General features: G+C 33.9%; 1 protein-coding gene across 3 annotated transcripts in view; it reads right to left on the minus strand.

The window, feature by feature from the left end:
* LOC117121839 (2-oxoglutarate dehydrogenase, mitochondrial-like) overlaps positions 1–23252 on the minus strand; it is a 63144-nt gene that overhangs the window by 18603 nt on the left and 21289 nt on the right. For 2 of the 3 annotated variants that reach the window (XM_033267218.1, XM_033267216.1), the window contains exons 4-15: positions 20664–20766; positions 11008–11108; positions 10113–10267; positions 8795–9032; positions 8284–8463; positions 6082–6210; positions 5564–5743; positions 4789–4941; positions 3400–3502; positions 2829–2945; positions 2152–2302; positions 1413–1540 (exon numbers count right to left, since the gene is read on the minus strand). In XM_033267218.1, coding sequence (XP_033123109.1) covers positions 1413–1540; positions 2152–2302; positions 2829–2945; positions 3400–3502; positions 4789–4941; positions 5564–5743; positions 6082–6210; positions 8284–8463; positions 8795–9032; positions 10113–10267; positions 11008–11108; positions 20664–20766 — 1738 coding nt within the window. The remainder of the gene's footprint in view (positions 1–1412; positions 1541–2151; positions 2303–2828; positions 2946–3399; positions 3503–4788; positions 4942–5563; positions 5744–6081; positions 6211–8283; positions 8464–8794; positions 9033–10112; positions 10268–11007; positions 11109–20663; positions 20767–23252) is intronic. The other variant, XM_033267217.1, reaches the window with a different exon arrangement.

The following is a 23252-nucleotide window of genomic DNA, read 5'->3' on the forward strand; positions in this document are numbered from 1 at the left end:
GCTTCATGGATAATCACACGCGCCGCCAAAGCTTTTGGAGAATCGAATCTCAAACGCGATAACGAAAGCTCTCTAATGACTCAAGTTACTGCATGATTGTTTTATAATTTTAATAAAACTAATTTCTTCTAATTTTAAATATGTTTTCCCTGAATTCGTGATTATTCGTCGTCATGCATGGACTAAATGCGTGAAAAATTTAAGATCACGCATGTGTTTCCGCCAAATGCGTGTTCCATCCAAAATCACTTTGAAGCGGGACTGTCCCGCATGATGCGCGAGAGACGGTTGGTAATGCGTTTTGTAAGCCAGGAACCAACAGTATTTTGTTACGTTTCTTCACAGAGGGGGGTTCGTCCGAACCCCTTGAACCCCCTGGATCTGCCACTGCTTTCCATTGACACCAATCATGACCATGTTTTATGTGGTGCGTCAGCCATCTTGAAATTTAAAATGGCTGCCGATTACTTTGGGGAAAAAATGGCACCTAACTTTTTTGAATTCAGCGCAGTAAAAATGATAAAATTAGTCAATAAAATCTATTTTTGCTCAAAAATCTATCTGGATTACATAGAAAACTAGCTTATATACTCGNNTTATATACTCGTTCTTATTTTATGTACATTTTAAGTAAGTATATTTTGCGATTATTTTTAGACCTATTTTTAAATTATGTTCCATTCTGGCTTGAGTGACAGTAGTTTTTATATGTCTAGATTGTTGCCTGTCTAGAAATTATGAGTTTAGACACCAAAATAATATCTGTAGCTTATTTAGTTTCAATTTTATGCACATTTTAGATAAATTTAGCGGCCATTTTAAAAAATGGCCGCCATTTGTATACAAGAAGTAAAATCAAGTGTCAACAGGGCTTAGGGTGACCAGAAGGGGTTAATTAGGATATCTGGCTATGTGGATTGCTTCTAACATTCCACTCCCCCTAACTCATTTTTTCCAGATTTTTTTTCTAGTCTATATATAATAATGTACAATATTTCTGAGTGTATTTCTTTTTTTTTTTTTTTTTTAGAATCTGGATTTATATTGCACCTATTACAGACTGAAGGATATACAGGTACCCATTTATAATCCTGTGTGGAGAGAGGCAGACGTAAGTAAAGTGCCTTGCTCAAGGACATAATCAAAGTGATGCATGTCGACGCACCAAGGATTACCTACTACAGACTGAAGGCTTTTTCCAGTTGGATCCTTCTGGTAGTTAGCCTTACAAAAGTGTTTTAATGGTGAGGATAGTTTTGGTATTTACAAAGATGGAAACCAGAACGCTACTGTAACAAAGCAATTACTTTTAATAGCTAGCGTCCCCTCCACTTTACAACAGTCATTGTTATTGATAAATCAACGTGGCAGAGAAAAAACACCAATAACTGTGTAAACGCACGTTTACTTACCAAGCACTCCAAATTCCGAGAGGGAGCTATTGCAGACAGTGTAGTGTGCCTGGTTTGGATAGAGATGGTTCAGTGGAATTGTGCGTTTCTTATCCGTGTTCTGATCATTCAAAACATGATGACGATGACTGAACAAAAACAAACATGAAAAACAAACACATCAATTATTGATAAGCAGTAAAGTAGCCAGAACAGATTAACACACATTAATATAAACAGCAATCTTTTGTGAATTTTTTCAGGTTATTCTCCACTGATGAAGTTAACACTATAAGCAAAAGCTTGTGTTTTCATTAAGGATTATTATAGTCGATTTACATGATAAAAAAACTGTTATACACATCTTCTGCCACATTTGTGTTATGTGAGCATGAGTCCAGTGTAAGAAGAAAATACATCGCAGAGGACTGTAACTATTCCAACATATTCAGCATGAATTTATCCACATAGTACCTAAATGCAGCTTATCTATCACTGTGGCTTCATGTGTACCTTCTGTCCATTTTACAGATTTCTCAGCAAGGTTTGTATTTTGTCAAAGTCCCATAAGAGGACTTATTTTATCTAAAGAATCATGTTTATATAGTATGAAATTATTGGAACCTATAAGTAGGATGGTGATATATTTCGCTATTGGCAATCATTAGCCTGTGTGCCTAAATATAAATTATTCCAAAAAATAGAGTACAGGTAGTGAACCCAAATGAACGTAACCACAGGTGACCGGTAGTCAACTCACCTGAAGGTGCCCCTCTCCACATCCTGACCACTCAGTCTGATATGAATTCCCTCCTTCAAAAGTGAACCAAACGCCATCGCTTCTCCTAATGCCCAATCAACTGTGCGTTTAGATACAAGTTCAGTTCGTGACTTCAAGGCGCGTTTCAAACCTTAGGTAGTAGCAAATATTATCTAATTATTTTAAAGTATAACAATGGTAATGGGCCAGAAAAAAAAAACTTAGAAGAGATGGACCTCGGGTAACAATGGGTCTAGGGTGACAATTTGCATAGATGGAATACATGTATACAATAAGCAAGGGATGCAAACTGCCAGCACATGCACATGGGAAAAAAGATTAACCAAGACCTGGATAGTGGATTGCATTGGATTGGATTTATTCGGTGTACACGCCAAAGATAACCCACAAAAGTCTAAAGAAGATTTATATCCAGTGGGGTCCTTCTGGTGGTGATTGGGCAGTACACCGGGAGACAATCGCCTACTCTTTAGCGAAAAGCGCACTGCGTTCTTTAATGTGCCTATGGGTAGTGATAACCCTTCATTACTAACTTCAATGCACGCTCTGAAAGATTATAGTCATCCCATTATTTTTTGTTCAAGTCATAAGCATCTGTACATGTTTAACAAGTCAAAAAAAATATAATGATGAATGGGAGAAGTTTAACAACTTACCTCCATGCACAGTAAATCCTTCTGGAATACTCCCAAATTTGTTACCAATGTGGGTCAAGGTTTCCTCATCTACACCGGTTTCTGGGTATTTTCTCTGCTCACCACGAGCAAAGAATCCTAAAAAAAGAAAATGGGCTTCACTTCAATTTAAGTAAAATGAAAACAAGTATCACTTGAGGCAGAATTATAAGTAAGAATAAGGCACACACATGCATAAAATCAATGTTTACAAAAAACAATTGAATTCAACCTTCTCGTTGTCATTATTGTTTATTTTTACATTCAGAATTCTGGAGTACAATACTTAAGATGGCAACTAACTGAGGAAAGTGCTCTCCTGTGCACTGGGGTTAATTTCGACATTCTCACATCATAGCTATGCAGACAATACATTTAGTCAGTAGATATGACTACAAATAGATGAGGCTAAGCTCTGCATTTGGACCAATCACAAAATGGCAAGCTCAGGATGTTATACTTTGAACAGGTATAGCCTGATTAAATTGTACGCTAACATTAACATACTTGAACATGAGAGACTTGCAATTTTAAATACTTATGATTCATTTACCGGTCCATGGTGAATCAAGCCACTCGGCATTGCTGGTCTTGGTCACCAGTTTAGCATCTAAGTAAGACTCCTCACAGATCTTGTCGTAACTGGCCTGCTCCTCCTGCACAAGGAAGGATAAAAATGATGGAAAATGTACTAATGTTCATCATGTTATTTGTGATAAAACTTTGAATATTTTACAAGATTTGGGATAAGGCCAAAAAAAAAATTATTTTGTGTTGCCCTTAAATGGAAAAATCGAGATCGTCAGTCAGATTTTTTTTTTTTTTTTTAATAATACCTGAAATTGGATAGGCCTCAAACTGCAGTCCCTATTATGAAGACCTTAGGCCTAAGGGCTCATAGCTCGTAATACCACGATAGAATGATGGCTAGTTTGCCAAACAAAAAATATTCCAAGTAATGACGGATTAAATACTAACCAAGTGTATATTGAAATCAAATTTAACAAAAATAAATCAGTTTAAGAAATTTTTATTTGGCTTCAAAACGTAAAATAATATGTGTATCCGATCAACAAGATCATGCACAGGCATGTAGAGGAAAACCATACTATGCCTATGACGCCCTCTATGTAATACAATCGAATAAAAAAGAGAGAAACATTTCAGTCATGGTTGGCCTAAAACCGTAACAAAGCCTAAGTCTAGCTACAGTATGTACCAGCTTTAAAACGATGGCTAGACCTAAGCCAGTTTTTATTTATTGTCCAATGTACCGTAAGGTAATAATGAATAGTATGTTTTATTCAAGCAACTACAAGCTGTACAGTAGTAAATAATAGGCTAGGCCTAGATCTGGTCGTGGCTTGACAGCTCAGCGCGAGAGATCCGATATTGCGTGCATATATCGTCGTAGCGCTCGGTTCTCAAAATTATGCCTTCTATTTTACTGATTTTACGTGTACACCTATGTCCCGAATTTGATAAAAATACATGTCTGTTTTTTAGATTTTATCTAAATGTTATTTTTGGCAGTGGTATTTCTCGAATGTGTATGTAACAAAATTTAAAAAAAAAAAAAAAAAAAAAAATGCCTACCCGATTCTTTGGAAAATTTGGTCGGTTACAGAGGGCAACACAACATTTTTTATTATTGGCCTAATGTAAGCCAGTCATACATTGCATGTGCAGACAAATCCGGATTGCATATACCTTGTCGTGTTGCATTCTCTATGATATAGCATCCAACCGACAACAACCATGCAATGTGTGTCCGGCTTTAGAGACAAGTTTTATCTTGGATAAAATTTAGATTGAGATAAGTACTAAAACTTGTTACAATGAATGTGGTTAGGGCATGTGAAGATCAGAAGTCTAAAATTTATTATGATTATGTTTATGATGATAAAGATTTGTGATGAAATTTAGTGATAATATTGCATACTTCAAACTCTTGCTGCGTCATAACCCCTTCTGCTATCTTCGCCTCTGCATACTTCAGAAGTACATTTTTGTGACTGCGAATTTTCTTGTACATAAGTGGCTGGGTGAACATCGGTTCATCAGTTTCATTGTGACCATTGCGTCTATAACACACCTATAGGAATTAAAGAGAATTGGTCAGAAGTTATGTAGTATTTTCCTAAAGCTGTTTTAGCTGTTAATTTTACCGGTAAAAATAACTGGCCAAGCAGTAAATGTTTTGAGATTGCAAATAATAAACCACTGATTAGGCCTAGGTAGTCTAGGCTGGCCTTCTGTCAATAAATGAACATCATTCCAGCAGTCTATATCTAGGCTATGACTGTGTTGTTGTTTTTTCAAGTCATTAAACCCCACTCAACAACGCTTTTTTTTATTTTTATGGACAAATCTACCAGTAAAATGTTTTGATTGGGAGAACACTTATGTTTATTGAGGTATGCAAATACATTCAATACAACATATCCAAAAGTTACAACACACACCAAATATGGAATAATATAGAAAATGACCAATTTGGTAGGTTAAGAGTATAATTATCAGCAAAAAAAAAAAATAAAAAAATAATCAGTGGGGGTGGCTAACAGTACATATTTACTGACACCTATGAACAGGTTGATCTGCTGGTTTCAGCACATCATAGAACAATGAGATAGCTGTATAATAACAAAAATGTGTCTTGATTTTTTTACTCAATTTATATAAATTCGATAACAACAAACTCAATGATAACTTACGAGGTCAATAACAACATCTTTTCCAAACTCGCAACGCCACTCGGAAGCCACATTGCAAACATGCATGACAGCCTCAGGATCATCGGCATTTACATGGAAAATTGGTGCGTTAACCACACGTGCCACGTCAGTACAGTATGGTGAAGAACGGCTGTAACGAGGATCGGTAGTAAACCCAATCTACAGAAGACAAAATATATAGAAAAAAAAGATTGATTTAAGTGCCTCATTTAATGATAGCAGGTGCAGTGGAGGTCCTGCATGTTCAGCTAAAAGCTGATGTCCAGCCTCTATGGCTGATATTTGACCTCTGGTTTGTCGGAGGCAGTTTAACTGGTGTTTGTAGGGTTTCCACCAATTCTGTGGACAATTTCACAAAAAAAAACTCCTCAACAACACAGTGGTTGGACCAACAGGGGAACATGTGGCCCTTATATCTCTTTTACTGTATGCTTATTGTTTATTATATATTTTGTTCAATCACTATTAAATTATATTTTAACTAAACTGCAGCACACCTGATTATTAACCACAACGTGGATGGTTCCGTGCGTTGAGTAATCAGGAAGGTCAGACAAGTGGAAGGTCTCGTACACGATTCCCTGTCCAGCAAAGGCAGCATCTCCATGCAACAGGACACTCATAACCTAATAAGAAGACAATGATTGATGATGAATACTTTTAGAATATCAAAATTAATAATCTCTTATATATATTTACGACGTCTTGTGGTCTCCTGCCAGTGTCCTTAAAAAAATGGCCTTATTTTCTGCATTTTTGATAACTTATCTATATCTGTTTTGTGGTACTTCGTTGTTTAACCCACCTAGAAGATGTAGAGAGCTCCTTTTTGGTGAATTTTGCTATATCTGTCCTCCAATTGCTGTTGTTAATCTTAGCCACAACTATTGCATTACCCAGCCCACTGCAACGAGATGCCACGTGACTTTCAACCCTGAACACACATGTATTCCAGCTATGGCTACTGCAAACAAATGGACAGGGTTTTTGCCTCGATCAGGCCTAATGTGTATCCAATTTTTACTTGCGAATACGAAGTCACTCATTATTACTACCTTGAATCTTAATACAAGAAACTGTGGACGAGCTGTACCTTACTATTCAAATCATGTGGCCTGTCTACGCGAATTAATTGTGCTTAGCGGCGACATCGAACTAAATCCGGGTCCCGAAGATGGACGTTGCCTTGCTATCTATTATCAAAATGTCCGCAGTGTCAAAAATAAGATGGATGACTATAGGTCAGTTTTAATGGCGAATCTAGTAAATGACAAGTATGACATTGTGGCACTCTGCGAAACCTGGTTAAACAAATATGTGGACGACGCCGAACTCGCCTTTCCCAACTATGCTCTATATCACTTGGATCGTCAGAACAATAAACGTGGTGGTGGATTGATGTTCCTGGTTACTGAAAAATATCGTTCTAGAAGATTATTTGAATATGATATTGTGTTAATTCCATTTTTGATACTACTTTATGTTCCTTATTTCCTCTCAAGATCAATAGACCCGGCTCTCGTCGCAATGACCTATTTTTGGTTCCCTTCAACAGAGTCAATTGCACTAAAACTGGTTTTATTCATCGTCTTGCCCTCTCATTTAATAAACTTTCTCATAATTTTACGTTGATCGATATTTTTCACCAGAGTCTTAGTTCATTCAAAAACAGCTTATCGCAATCTTTACTCCATAATACCTAAGTGACTTTTTTTTTCTGGGTGGGTTAATTCCTTAATTTGTGTGTGTGTGTGTGTTTCTGTTTGACCTTTGTTCTGTCCGATTTTCTAATGTAATTTTATCAATAATTTACTTGTTTTGCATTTATTTGTTTATTTTCTTATCTGGATTTTTTTATCTGTATTTTTTTGAACTTGCAATTTTTAGCTTAAGATGTAATTTTGTGCAATTTTCTTGTAAATTTCTCTATTTCATTTCATACTGTAATTTAATTAATCAATTTGTAATTTTGATGTAATTTCTCGCAATATATTTGTAAATTTCTCTTTTCCTTTTTATACTGTAATGTTATTTATCAATTTATCTTTCGCTTGTTTGTATTTTTCTATATATTTATATGTATTATAAGACATCCTGTAATTGGCTTCCGCTGTTGGATGATTTTTGAAATAAATAAATAAAAAATAAAATATTATAAACAAAATAAAAAAACATTAATATGAACATCAGTTCATAAATTTCATTTTCACATTTTTGATATGGACGGCCAACCCAAGGATAACCCAATAAAGTCCAGAGAAGACTTACTTCCAGTGGGCTTTTTCTGGTGGCGATTGGGCAGTACACCAGGGGACAATCCCTACTCTTTTCCAAAGAGTGTAACTGCGTTCTTTAACATGCACATGGGCCATAATACACACAGGACCAACAGCTGTAACGTCCCATCCAAAAGATGGTGCTCTATCGTAACTTGCATTCAGCCCTCCAGCTGAAATACAAGGAGAGCATCGACGGGGATTGAACAGGGAACCAAGATATCGCCACGGTTCAGCGCACACAGTGCCTACCGCAGTTTAGCTGACTGAGCTGAGTTGAATTTCTTTGAAAATAATTTGTTTGTGTTGCTGTTTATCGTAAATAATCAAACAAGCACCACTATTTATTAAGTGCTACTCTTAAACATAAAACATGCTCTTGAATAAGTACAACAAAGTTGTGAAACTATGTATCTGGTTTACCTTCTTTCCCTCAGTATCTCCTTTGTAAAACTGCATCGCTCTTGTCTTGCCTTGCACAACAGGATCAACGGCCTCCAAGTGGGAGGGGTTTGCTACGATGGCAATGTGTATGTTCTTGTTACTGATATGATTATGGCGATCATGAGCCATTCCAAGATGGTATTTAACGTCCCCAGATCCCTGAATGAAATTAAATGAAAAAACAAACAAAATATGACAGGGAAATTTAATGAATTTACTAAGTTATTTAATTCAATTCAGGTTTTATTGTTTAAAAAAGAAATACAAAGCAGAAACAATGCATTGCATTTATAGCATTGCACAGACAAATGATTACAAAAATATGTAAAAAAATGAGTTAAAACAATAAAGTATAAAAAGATGTAGGATGGCATTGCATGAAGGGATTTATTGAGTACTGAACTAATAATTATTATTATTATAACACAAAAAAGCGATATCTGATAATCTCCATTTGCATAAAATATTTAAAATAATATTTACTACTTACCTCATCCGATGCCTCCAGCTTAGAGTCAAACTGACTGAACAGTTGCTCGAGTGGCTTTCTTGCAACATTTGCAAGGACATTGAGGCGCCCTCGATGGGGCATGCCAAGATTGAATGTCTCCACGCCTTTTTCACTGCACACATCGATAATGGTCTTTAAGGCTGGCACTAGCACCTCGCAGCCTTCTAGTCCGAATCGTTTTTCAGCAGACCATTTGCGGGCTAGAAATTCCTCAAATCTGATCAAAATAATGGTAGTATAGTAACAAGCTTAAAATCCAAGGCTACTTAAAACAATAATATTGAAGACATCTAGTTTGGGTTGGAATTCTTGGTTGAGAAACATACTAAAAATGATGCACAGAGAATCATTTTTATTAGTTATTAACAATAATAACAATAATAACAATAACAATAATAATAATAATAATAATAATAACAATAATATTTTTAACATTTACTGGAGTCTCACAGCGCTTAAAAAGTATGAACAATGAAAAAAGTTGAGTTTTAAGAAGAGATTTGAATTGAGAAAAAGTTGGAGCATAACGGATGACAGTGGGAAGTTGGTTCTAGAGAAAAGGTAAAAATGCGTAAAAGCCTTTAGGGACAGATGTTAAATTTGTTTTTGGAGAATACAGCATGACAAATCAAGTTTAGAACAAAGGCAGACATGTAAAGGTGTATAATAAACAGAGTTATAAATTCTAGAAGGTAAGATGTAGCAGTATTATGTAGGCACTTATAAGTCAGAGTTAGGATCTTGAAAGTGATGCGTTTATGAACTGGTAACCAGTGAAGCTGTGAGAGTAAGGCTGTGACATGGTCAAATTTTCTCGCTCTGATTATGAGTTTTGCCGCCCTGTTCTGCTTAAGCTGGAGGTGTTTTATTTCTTTATCAAATGAACCATGAAGTACAGAATTACAGTAATTGAGACATGACAGTATCAAACAGTGAACAGCATTATGGCAAACAGATTATCTGTGTAATTTCTGATTTGGGCGATATTTCTGAGGTTGAAGAAATTAAAGATGAAATTTGATTCGACATGTTTAACATTCACATGGGTTGTATTACACGTGAGCCACAGTGCACATGGGACCAACGTCTTACATGCCTCTTTTCCTAAAGATGGGGCGCAAATGAAACTTGCATTTTAGCTCTCCAGCTAAAACAAAGAGCAGCAAATGTATTGTACCCAGACAAATATTTATGTATGGATTTACATGGTTCAGAGTGCAGACATAGAGGCCACCACCAGTTTAGCCAACTGAGCTAATCTAATCTGAATTTACAATAAATAAAACAATGCTGTTACCTTGTGGAGCGGATGAGACGCTCCAGTATCAACCGCTTGTCCATCTTGGAAAAGCTCATCGACCCCGGCGTTTCAAAACGCTGACGGATCCAATCGCACTTGTAACGATCATTAATAAACATGTATTCAACACCAATAGATCTGCAATACGTATCCTATAGGATGGTAGTAATAAATATTTCATGTTTTATAAAATGCAAAGGGTAACCATTTATACAGACACTTGAGAATCCAAAACGTAATGAACTTTCATTTATTTGGTGAGAAAATAAAGATTTTAACAATGTTAATGAGGGCGTCTTTAAAGTGCTGAGTTCTGTCATATTTTTTATTGACTGACAAGGCGACAGCTTTTATTCATTTTGAAATATTGCAAAATTATTTTAAATTGTATAGTATTATTACAAACTTTGGTAAGTCACAGCCATGTTTTATATAACAGAATTCATTTTTCAAACATTCCCTTCCACTGGATTTTGTTTCTAACTATTTCTTTAAAAGTTAAGAATCAACAATGTTTTCAAATTTAAGCACTCTTTCTTTTATAGTAGATTTATTTTTTGAGCATAATGTGACACTGTGTTTTTCTTTTCAATCCGTAAGGCTATTGATTGTGCAGGAGTGGGTTCATCATTCCGTAAAATTTGCCCACGCGTTGACCATCTATATGCTATAGTTATGTGTTTATCAACTAAACAAATTGTAAATGCTTACAGAAATTCTGTTTTTAATTTAAATTGTATACTGGCAGGCATAAAACATATTCTAATAAATAATATTGAAGATAATATATTTAAATTGACAAATATTATTCAAATACATAATATATATTTTACACTGTAGTATTTTAAATATAAATTGAAAAAAATTTGGTTGATGTCGCTTGCCACTCTACCTCCAATCGACGAATGATTTCTCGAAGAGGCAACGCTTGCTCGTCACCACCGATGAACGTTGTCCTCGGCAACCTGAAAATACTGTTCATATCTTTCTCATCTATTTACATGATGAGAGAAAACATAAAAAATTAGAAATTATTTAATATAACATAACACATAATTGAGTTGCTGCTTAAAAGAATAACTTAATCCATGTAAAACAATGAAAGGAAATTAAGGACGTTAGTGGGGTAATTTAATTTGATTTAATATTCTTTAGGTTAAGTACTTTAAAAAAGAAGGTTGACTTACAATATTTGCTACAGGTAAGTATTCATGAAACAGACTAATATAATTAACATTACAATGAACACAACTATGAATTGCATATTGTGTATTATAAAAAAAACAACCAGATGGTATATGTGGTATATGTAGTGAAAGCAACTAAACGTATTTCAGAAATTTGGTTAAAAATATATTATTCACAATTTCTTGTTTCCACCCTGGGAGGGACACACATGTTGTAATTAGATAAAGTTCAGGAAATATGACAGAAAGTATTTATTTTATTATGATTTTGTTGTTAAGATGAGTTGCATCTTGGCTAAACATGCATGTGCCCTGCATTGTAGGAAATAGCGAGGGTTTATTTCATTACATGTGATAAATCGTGTTTGGATCCAGTATTTCGACATTAATTATGTCATCATTTGGAATGAACAATTATCCATATTTACATAATTTACAAGCGTACATGCAACAAATACCAAAAGTGTCTAACCAAACAAATGATGATGTAATGTTTTGATTAGTTAGACACATTATGTATTTGTTGTATATAAGCTTGTAGATATGGATAATTTGTTGAAATATTGAATCCCAACACGATGGCCTTTATTTCAATACTTAGGAGTATGTATAATAATTTTTTTAATGGGTTGTCATTACAGATGCCATACAGTACATGTTGTATCAATCGATAACATTGTACTGCCAGTGGATAATCACACCTTTGGTATATATGGAGGTTTATGAGCATTTGTCCTTTTTAGTACAAACAAATATTTTGATTATTGCATGTCAGTAAAAACTACTTTCGAAGCCTTGTATGTCACATGAGCAATGTCATAATCTGAGTCACAAAGGTCACTCTTGCTAACTACAATGGATTTATTATTTTCTCTTTAGAGTGTAATCATTTTCCGGTTGTCTCATTTGCATATAAAATCATTCGTCATACAGCAATGATAAACCTGCATAAATTTCATTGACAAACATGAAAATTTTGAATGTAAAATAGTAGCTTAAATCGGCTTCATCAACTTGATAAAAACATGAAATATTCTATTGACATCAGCTAACAAATTTGATGGCCCTAGCAATTCACATCAAACGTGGTTTAGCGTTAAGTGAACACAGTAGTGTTTACTCCACATGCTTAGACACACCTAGCACATTACCATTTAAAACACTCACCAGGAACACTCAAATTATTGATAAGACCATGTTAGCTAATTCTTTTTCTGCAGTTCTTTGCCAATATGGTGGAATATGCCACTATAATTAATTGAAAAACAGAATCTGGTTTTAATAATTGTTCTATGACGCAATCGATTTGATTTCCTAGCCTCGACTAAAGAATGCTAACAAAAAGGTTCTAATTTAAATTCTGGTCAAAAGAAATGTAGCGATTTTTTTAAATCAAAATATACCCCACTCTCAAAGCCTCAGATCATTAACCAACCATCAAGGGGTCAAACTGATCTGCCTCTCTGGACGCAGAGCCTAAATATACGCAAAGCTGTAGACTATTAAAACCCCAAGTCTCAAATGTAGTCCTTAACTGGAAAAGACTGTATTTGAAATAATAATTACAGTAGGCAGCGGATTTGCATTATTTTCCTTTAAATTGATTTGCCAATCAAATAATCATCATAATTTATTTATGTCAGCATTCTAAGTTCTAATCCTTCACTATTCAGCAGAGTTATAAAATATTGACAAACATCTTGTTTGATTAAAAGCTCAGATCCTATACAAACGGATAGGAAACGATCTCCACTAGCCGCTACGATCCCATCCCTGCAACAATTGGATAATTGCCTCGGCCGAGGCTTGCACCTAACCGCAGGCAGCGTTCGAAGCTTTTAAAGGATGTCACCTATTGTTGAAAATGGTAAAACGTCAGGGGAAAATAAAAAGGCCTATCGACTATCATCTTTAGTTCGTTCTTTATAACACTTCTGTTTCCTTGTAATGTCGGTAGCTGTTAAAGCCATTAAGTGGTATCAATTTCAAGGCAGTTCGAATGAAATCGTTAGAATTTTAACCGAATTATAGGATGCATTTTCAATGCTTGCTCATCAGCAGTGAACTATATTCTGAATGCCATAATAACCCCAAAATCAACGTTAAGATCACTTTTTTTTTTTGTAAATTTTAAAATGTGTATCATAGAATCAGCTAAAATTCTGTTTAATACAATATGCATTATTAAACTTTATGTACAGTAAAACAATTTATATACAAATTTCACTGTGATTTACCGTAATTAGCATGCAATTAATTACTGTAATTATATTTTATGCAGTTAGAAATTTTTCAAGAGATATTGGGTGTGTGCAGATCAGTGATGTGTTATTACCCAGTGTTATTATTACTCTGTAGTAAAGTAGGGTCAGATGTGTTACCGACGTTCGGAGAATAAATTTAACTATAATGTAATGTGACTGATTACTAAATAGGCATGATTAATTGTCTGTGATATTATTTTTTTATTATTATTATTTTTTGGTTGAACTCAAAAAAAAAAAATATGGAGTCATATTAATTTAATTCGTATCGTTTCAGCTCAGGCCTACCAATCAATCAGGTACAGTACTGTGTGCATTGGTGAAATGAGTTTCCATGCTTTTAATGTGCTTTAAAATAGACTAGGACCGGTCTGGTCATCATTTGGGAGTATGGTATTTTCATTAAATAACAAGTTAACATTTCTATATTAGTAAAAGCTGTAACTGTGATCATGTTTAAACATTGTCAATCATGAGTTTTTCGTTCTGTTCTTGTGCAAGCAGAATTTTGTGCATAGCGGTTACTAGTTCTACGGGCATGGGCTAACCACTCTGCTGTTGCTGTAGTTAGGCCTACGCCTTAGATCTAGTCGGCACCATGGAATCTGTAGCAGCTTATTGTCTTCAACAGATAGATAAACATATTATTGTACATGATCAGGTACCGTAAATAATTTATATTATGAATAATTGATTCCTGATGATGACATAATTAATGTCGAAATATTGAATCTCAACATGATGGCGTGTATTTCAATATCTGGAGTATGTATACTTTCTTATCTGAGATTAATCAGTGGACCTTTCAATAATTGTCAGGATCTATGTAAATAGCTAGGCCTAGGCTTATCCACTCCAGCCCACTGACAGAATGTAGCTTCACAGTCTGAGTTATGTAGGTCGTATCCCTAAAATGCCTGCTGGTTAAATAGTAGAACTCCTGGAAAGTCAATTAGCCACTGTACATGCCTATGACAGAGGAAAATGCAGTGTTGCCTATCCGGTTGTATACAGTATAGGATTTGGGATTAAAGACAACAACCTCTCCCCTCTAGTGGCCTTGCAATGCTTATACACAAAGTGATGGAAGTCACTGGAGCAGAGGGAGCTTTCACATTGACCTTGATAAAATGACCTTTAACCTAATGCAACAAACAACCTTTATGTTTTAATATGATCAGTTGGAATTTTTAATATGAAATAGAACAAAATCATGAGACTGCACTGCCACAGCTATGATTCAAATTAACATCACATACAGCAACAGTGTAAAATTTAGAAATTGGGGTGGGAACTGACCTACTTATACAATGACATTTTAAATCTTCAAAGCTAGACTAGGAGAACAAATTTTTGATGTTGCACAGTACAACACAAAAATGGTGTTTGACAAAAAACTCGGGAACAATGAGAAACAGATTTTTGAATATTTAACAAACTGGGGGATAAAAGTGCAAAAAAGGGTGATTATGCCAATTTTCCCCAGTTTTTAAATATTCAAAATCTGTATCTCATTAACTGTTCCCGAGTTTTTAGTCAACCATCATTTTAGTGTATTAGAAATATAAGTTGAACAACATAAAACATTATTTTTCCTCTGGAACCTGGCTTTATTGTGATGTAAGCTAATACAAAACAGTTTTATATGCTGTAAATACATTAATCTTTCATCTATAAGCGGCTGTTCAGTCAAAAATTACGGTGTTTTATAACTGTAACAAACTACTTTATTTGAAAAAGCTTTGCTACTTTCTATGATAATAAACCCACACGTAATCTGCCAAGCTCTAATTAAAGTCTTAGGCATCATTCTGCAAGCTGCACATACGAACATTTTAATCAGATACTATTTATGCACGATCAACATGTTTGTACCGAAACATATGGTTGCAACAGTTTTGATGAGGCTGTGGATGATAAACAGACTTGCAATCATAAATTCACTGCCCCAATCTCAAAATCATTGATTTAAAAACCAGCAGCTTGCAGGTCACAATGTTTAGGATATTAGTAAAATCAACAACATAAGTGATGAGCTTTACTACAGTCTACCAAGCCCTAGATAAGTTCATTGCAATTCAAATAATTTTACAGACCAGCAACATATTTCAGTCATCATACGAATCAGATTCAAATTACAGATTCAACAATGTTTGATGTGATTTTTTTTTTTTAATGAAATAGAGAAATTGTTAAATGTGAAAGTGAGGATATTTAACAGGATAACAACAGCAGCAATCACTGCAAAATTCACCCAACATGCTGCCACATCTAATCAGCTCATGCAAATCACTACTACAGACTAAAAGCACTAAAATTCTAAGCATAGCCTATGAAAAAAATTGTAAATTTACATACAAAGGTAATGGTAATGGTAATGGTTGGAGACTTATATAGCGCATAATACATGGTCTCTATGCGCTCGGGACTAGATGTTGCACTTTACAATAACTTTCTCCTCCCCTAAGGGTCACTTTATGTCTTCAGCAACCAGTAAACCGGCGCACTTTCATCTGTCCACGACAGGGGCCGAATGAACCAGTACACCGGGGGAACCCCCTACTCATCTCGAAAGATGTACTGGGTTCTTTAAAGTGCACATGAGCATTTGTGTACACTGGGCCTACGGTTTATAGTCCTTATCCGAGAAGACTTGTTCCACCACCAGAACTATAGGAGCGAGCCGGCCTCGAACCCATGCCGATATTGTTGGCTATGATCACGGTGCCCCTGCTTTAACCGCTCGGCCATTTGGCTTCGCTCAACTGACTTTCTCATACCCTAAATATACAGTAGTAGTATAATTAAAAATCTGAATAATTTCTATAAAATCGGGCACTCACTGAGCCTGACAGTAGTCAGCTACTGTAACGCGATTCAACGCCACGATGTGTGCGCAACGGATTGTACTTAATGACAATCCGTTTAGACTACCACTGACAATTGGCAGACAGTGTTGCGTTGTAATAAAGCGTAGTGTGTGCCCGGCTATAATGCTAATGGTGAATACAAAATTCTAGTCTATAAACTATGAATTACTATATAAATTGGGCTGATCATGTAGGGCACTAGGCTTACTATATATTCAAGGACTAGAAAATGTCAACAAATGAATTCAGTATGAGCCTGAGTCCAGTTTAGGACAGTACTGTACGTCCAGGTTTTTTTGTAAGGGTGTGCTTCTACTCAGGTTTACCTGTAGCTTATACATGGAAACACTTAGTTAAAGAGGTAAAATTCATAACATTATGGCAGTACAAAAATGTCTCTCATTTTATACCTACTAAAGATCAAACCCCTAAGGAATATAGGAGCTCTGTTGTTTACCATTTTAAATGTCCAGGTTGTAATAGTGATTATATTGGTAAGACAGATAGATGCTTAATAACTAGACTTAAAGAACATTCTTCACAATCTGATAGTGTTATAAATGATCATATACAAAATTGTGAGGCATTCCAATATGTTTTAGGTTTACAAGGTATACTTGAAAATGATAATGTAGCCAGTAATGCAAGTAAAATTAGGTTTAATATTTTCTAATACTAACATTATTGGTCTATACTATTGTTTAAAGAAGCGTTTGCTATACGTACAGTAGGCTACACACATTGTTTAACAATGGGCTGAAAGCTTTTAAAAAAACTTTCTTTGTTTTTGTAGGTAGCTTTGATCAGTAGGGTAAGAATGCTTGATCTTAGTTTATTCATAACTATGTCACCTACTAGGGGTAATGTTTTGATTGGTCAAACACTTTTGGTACTTGTGCATATAAGCTTGCAAATATGGATAATTTTTCATTTCTGATCAGTGGGAAAGCCACTTGACAAATCGAGTCAAATTTCACCTATTAGAGGACGCTGTATTTTTCGAATTTTGTTTCAAATCCCAAAATTTTGAGCCTTTGGAAAACACAGTAATTCATAAATTTCATCGTAAAACGTAACAATTTTAACAGTGGAAGACGTTTAAAAAGCATTGAAATACATGGTCATATATGTTTTATGAATTTTGACTTGCGTGATAAAGTGTAATTTAATGGACAATTCGCAAAACAACACATTTTCGAATTTGTGCTGTAGAAAATCACTTTTTTTACACATTAAAATATTTTGATCTGTATTGAATTTAAAATCCCTTGTAAATAAACTTATTATCTACATTTTAAGACATTAAGATAAAAAATTGATTAGTTGGGACGCTATTCAAACTAAAGTACCTCCATTCTGATCGGCTCGAAACTGATAAAAATCGACATTTGGGGTTTTTTTTGTTTTTCTTGTATGTTCATTATAAATATAATTTGGCCTAATTTGTAATTTTCTATTATAATTTATATATACTTGATTATTTAATTATTTTAAGGCTCATTTGAGTTATAGCAATGTACTTTGCTTAAGCTACCCCTTCCAGCATTTTAACATTTTTTTTTTGTATTGTATTTTATTGTCACTGTAATTGTAAATGTTGGTCGAATAAATAAATGAAATGACTATATCTCACTCTGCTCACAACATCAGGTCACAACTTCGCACAACACAACAACTAGGCCACTAACATAGATTTGCAGACACTCAAAATATACAATGAAACATTGATTTTTTTTCTTTATAAAAAAACAATACAATTTATTTCTTTTTCTCGCTCTGGTTACGATAATAAAACAGTCAGCTTTAAAAACTTGGCAAATGCTAGCACAAAAAAAAAACGTTTTTTATTTTAGAATAAAAAAAATCATACTACTAAGGCTGTACAAATAATGTTGTAAAGTATCATAAAAATAAAATATCATAGGCCTATAAACAAATTTTAAGGCATCCTGTTATTGGCATTTGATTGCTGTTGGATGTGGTTCCTGAAATAAAATAAATAAATAAAATAAATAAATGCTGAATAAGGGAAACAATACTGCATCATTCTAAATTTAAATACTCAGAGAATAAATATTTAAATGATTTAAACCTTAAAATCACTAGGTTTAGAAAGACATAAAAAGACAATATAAGATAACATATATTGAATTAACACTGACAAATTAACAGAAATGACATGACAACTAAATCTGATTCAATAAAAAATAAACATTGGTATACAATAATTAGGCCAAAATAAAAAATATACTTGTTCAGGGTCATTCACCCCACCTACATTTTTGACACAAAATAAAAAATTAAGAGGCAGTAGTTAAAGTAATTTTAAAAAGAATAATAATTTCCAAGAAATGCTATTCAAAATCAGGATATTTTAAATTAATCAAAACAATAACTTCACCAACCAATTGTACCGGTAATATTTATTGTAGGCTTATTAAAAATGATTAATTTTAATAATTTTTGTTTTATTGAAAATCTGACACCATCCTGCTCAGATTTAAGTAATATGTCTGAAGTTGGGAATTTGTGCTCTCCACATGTTACCGCGTACTAAGACGATGCTTGCTTCAACCTATGTCCAACATTCTTGTCAGCAGTTTGAGTTTGTTGAAAAACCTATGATAAAGAGAAAACAATATAATAAAAATGAATACTGTACAAACCAGAAAAAGTATTTGCATTTGCACAAGAGTTTTCCTGCTTTTGTTTGGTGAGTTGTTTGATGCAGATTGTTGTGCAGTAAGTATGCAAGTGCTAGTAGACATTAAACTCTAATTAAAATACTGTATGTATCATTGATTGGATGAATAAAGTGCTTAGTATAGCATATTTCATAATAATAATTAATTATTATTTTTATTATTAAAAGGTAAGATATTACAGTACAGATTACAGTACTGTTATAATAAATACACCAAAATAAATATCAATCACAGTAAATTACTATTTATTAGTCACCGATCCCACCACAGATCTAGGCACGAAAAAATCTATTGCCTCAAACCCACCAAACAAAAATTAAATAGCCTATAGGCCAGAGAGGGTCAGCTTTATCCAAAAAAGAATGGGATAATAAAATACAACTGGCAGCATAGGTCTAATAATAATAAACCTACCTAAATAAACAACATATTTTATTTTAACCACCTAACAATACGATGTAACCGATTATTAAACTGTACAGATACTTCCTAATTACGGCATCCGAGGCTAGCTTATTGAACAGCTAGGCCTACATCACATGTGATGTGCTGATCGAAGGTCTCACACTGCGGGTCGCCAGTTGTCCGAGGCTCAAATAGTACCTACAATCTAACGTGCCAAAGACCAATGTAAAAATTTTGATCTGTGTTCTTATAGGTTACAATCGAATAAACTTATATTAAACTTGACAATTCTGAAGTAAAAAAAAATATTCATTAGTTGGGACGCAAATCCAACTAATCATAAACATGTAAACAAAAAAGTATCAGACCTTACCGATTTTTTGACATTTCTCTAACCCCAACTTCGATCGATGAATTCTTTGTGTTCCTGTCTAGTTTTCCGAAAGAAACCGAGTGGATCGCAAACTTGACTTATTAGGAAATGTTGTTACCATATTAGGTAATTCTGGGAGGTCTCTAAATATTTTTTATCTATTTTAGAACAAGCTTATGTTTATTGGCCAATCGGCGCGAAAACATGGTCACGCATTTGAACGACCGAGGGAGCTGTGATGATGACATAATTATTGTCGAAATATTGAATCCCGACACGATGGCATGCATTTTGATACTTGGAGTATGTATTATACTATCTTATATTATGGGATTGCTTGATGTTTCTAACTTTATTTACTTTACGTCTCTCTACACCTGGGAGGGTTTGATAGCATCAAGTTATAGTCAAAAAAAAAAAATTCAATGCTGAAACAAATATTTTATGTTTACTGTTTGTGGTTTATACTAAATAACGGAAAGGGAATTAAAAAACTATCAGTGAGTTAAAAATGGGTGCAGGAAAGAAAGGAGGAAATTGGTGACCACCAGCTACAGTGAGAAGTGCAAAATATGCAACAGATAAAAGAAACAAAATTAAAATTATAAATCAAAAAACTACTTTTTTAATATAAAGAATAATATAAAAATATAAACCAATAAAACAATAAATATCAAATTAATAATTTTTATTAATAATTAATAAAATATATTGGTAAACACATTTTATAATCTTCGTCCTTACCTAGCTTGTAATTTTGCACTATTAGCTCAGGAGGGGTTTCCGAGTCGAGATCCGCACAGTTGATTCCCAGTGGATCTAGGTTGGCTATGTTATGTCCGCGGATCTAAGAGACGGAAGGCACATAAAACGTGAAACACAATTGCGCATTCCACAAATAACAGTGAGCGATAGTTATGCAACTTAGCTGCCACAGGTTGATTAGTACACAATATTAGTAACAAATAATAATTAGTATTGTTAGCAATAATGATAATAAATATTATATTTATGGTGCAATAATATAGAGAAAAAAAAAAAGGAGGAGAGAAAGATGTTAATACACATATTCTCAGGTGATAAACCAGGGCTAGCGGAAGGTTTTTCAAAGTTCGAGGGGGGGGGGGCCCACTATCATTTCTTTCTGATCATACAAAAATCTGCATACATTATATATTTTCTGCCAAAAAGTAGAAAGCAATGGCTCTCCTGCCCCCTGGTTCCGCCAGCCATGTAAACTAAACTTGAGTGTTAAACTAATAAACCTGAAAAATAAAATATAATGTTTTAGTTTTCATAAATAGACCGAATTGTCACCAAACCAAAGCCGTTTAGCTAGGTGGCAGTTTTTTCACACAATGGTAAGCCTATAAAAACCAGGATATCCACTAATTAGTCTTAAATAAAACAAAAAGACAGTAACTCCGAAAAGAGACAGAGACATTTTGAGATTCAACGTTTCGATCTATTTGATCATTTTCAAGAATACTGGTGAGAAAATACAGTATCACCCATCCATATATGTTTACAATATTTATGCCTCTAGTAAGCCTCTACTGGAGCAAATTTTTAGTTTTTAAACTCCTTAAACTTATAATTTTTACATTTATACTTGTACATTTTATCGTAAAATAACTTATCAAAAAGTCTTGGTAAATATTTCTTTAATAAAAGTCACAGTATTGACCCGTAAAATTTGAAATGTGAAAGAAACAAATGGAACGCGTGAACACAGGCCTAGCCCTAGACTAGAGAGTCATACAAACAACAAATGGAAATTTAAATCAAATCAACTTTAATTTCATGAATCCATGGACCATTCAAAATGTATATTGTTATAAAAAAGTATCTTCTACGCTAACTTCATTACATTTTAGACGATTTAATAGACACCACTTTCGACTCGGCACAATGCATTAGCATCTAGACTTTTAAACAACTTTTAATATCCAATCAGCCAAATTTTAATACCGTCATCTTTGGTGACCAATTTGGTCTATTACCCATCATTTAAAATTTAGAAAAACAAAAAGTTTCTTTGCCAATTAACAAATAAGACAATTCCTAATTATTTTTGCATGGCGTATTTAATGCCTAATAAAACTTCTTTAAAGATACTGTCATGATGAAATAAAAAATCTTGAAAAACTAAAATAATGTAGTTCCTTTATTCTTTGCAAAGACATAAATTTTAGTTCTTACATTAAATTTTGAGTAATAATAATCTATTCTATATGTAGTCAAAGCTAAAGTGTCATTATTAAACCTTTGGTGGATACTTGAACTCCATGTGAGGGTCACAACATGTAACATCCGTGTACACGACACGGAAACAATGACACAGGATTGACGGCCACTTCCTTATTCTGATGTCAAATGATTCACTACAGGCGCAAAAAATAAAATAGAAGCAAGTTTCATTTTTTGAATCCAAATTTTATAGATTTATTCCATAAACATTGGGCATCTATTATGTTTATAAATCCATTCATTCATGTCGTTTAGAGCACATTTACTGTAAGATATTTCAACATTACAAAAATTTTAATATTGTAGGCCTAATGTACATGATTTTTAAGAGCAAAAACAGCTTAGTATGACCCCCAAACTATTACAATTTTACAGTATTCCACAAAAAAAAGTAGGTCTACACAAATCCTACAGTACCATTAGTCAATGCTACAGTACACATGTATTTTCCATATTTCTTCTACAAAAAAAAAAAAAAAAAAAATCATTTTTCTTTTAAGTATTGCTTAACTAGCAACATATGGTTGCTATTTTTAATGCCCACCATAATATTAACCAGTAGCTTTCAAGAGTATCTCAGTATACTCTCCTATAATTTTATATAGAGTTTACAGTAGGTCAAAACAGGATATTAAACATGGAAATTAACATACTAATTTCTTATGAAGTCTTGTAAACGTAAGGACTGAACAGTGAGAATGCCAAAACAAAAGCCATGCAGATACAGTATTATACCATAAAAACTGTTGATCCTATATTATGAAAAGTGATTAATTCCCTGCATCAATACATAGACCTTAAAGCCCCATTCCCGGCAAAATTTCAATTTTTAAGAAAAATCTAATTTTCGTATAATGTTATAAAGATTTATAAATATAATACGGAATTGCTAGTTTAACTGAATTTAGACATTCCTAAGAATGTAAAAAATGTAAAGTAAGACTGAAATTTGATTTTTTGTGTTCCACACAAAAAATAAATGCGGATGAATTTTTCATGTTGATTTTGCGATAGGTCGTGAGAAGAAATATCGTAGGCGCCGAAAACATTAGCCTATCCAACGCTGCTAGGCTAGGCCTAGCC

This window comes from Anneissia japonica, unplaced genomic scaffold (genome assembly GCF_011630105.1).
Source record: "Anneissia japonica isolate Jap-2015-1 unplaced genomic scaffold, ASM1163010v1 scaffold2392_len1475705_cov187, whole genome shotgun sequence".
In the NCBI taxonomy this organism is placed as follows: domain Eukaryota; kingdom Metazoa; phylum Echinodermata; class Crinoidea; order Comatulida; family Comatulidae; genus Anneissia; species Anneissia japonica.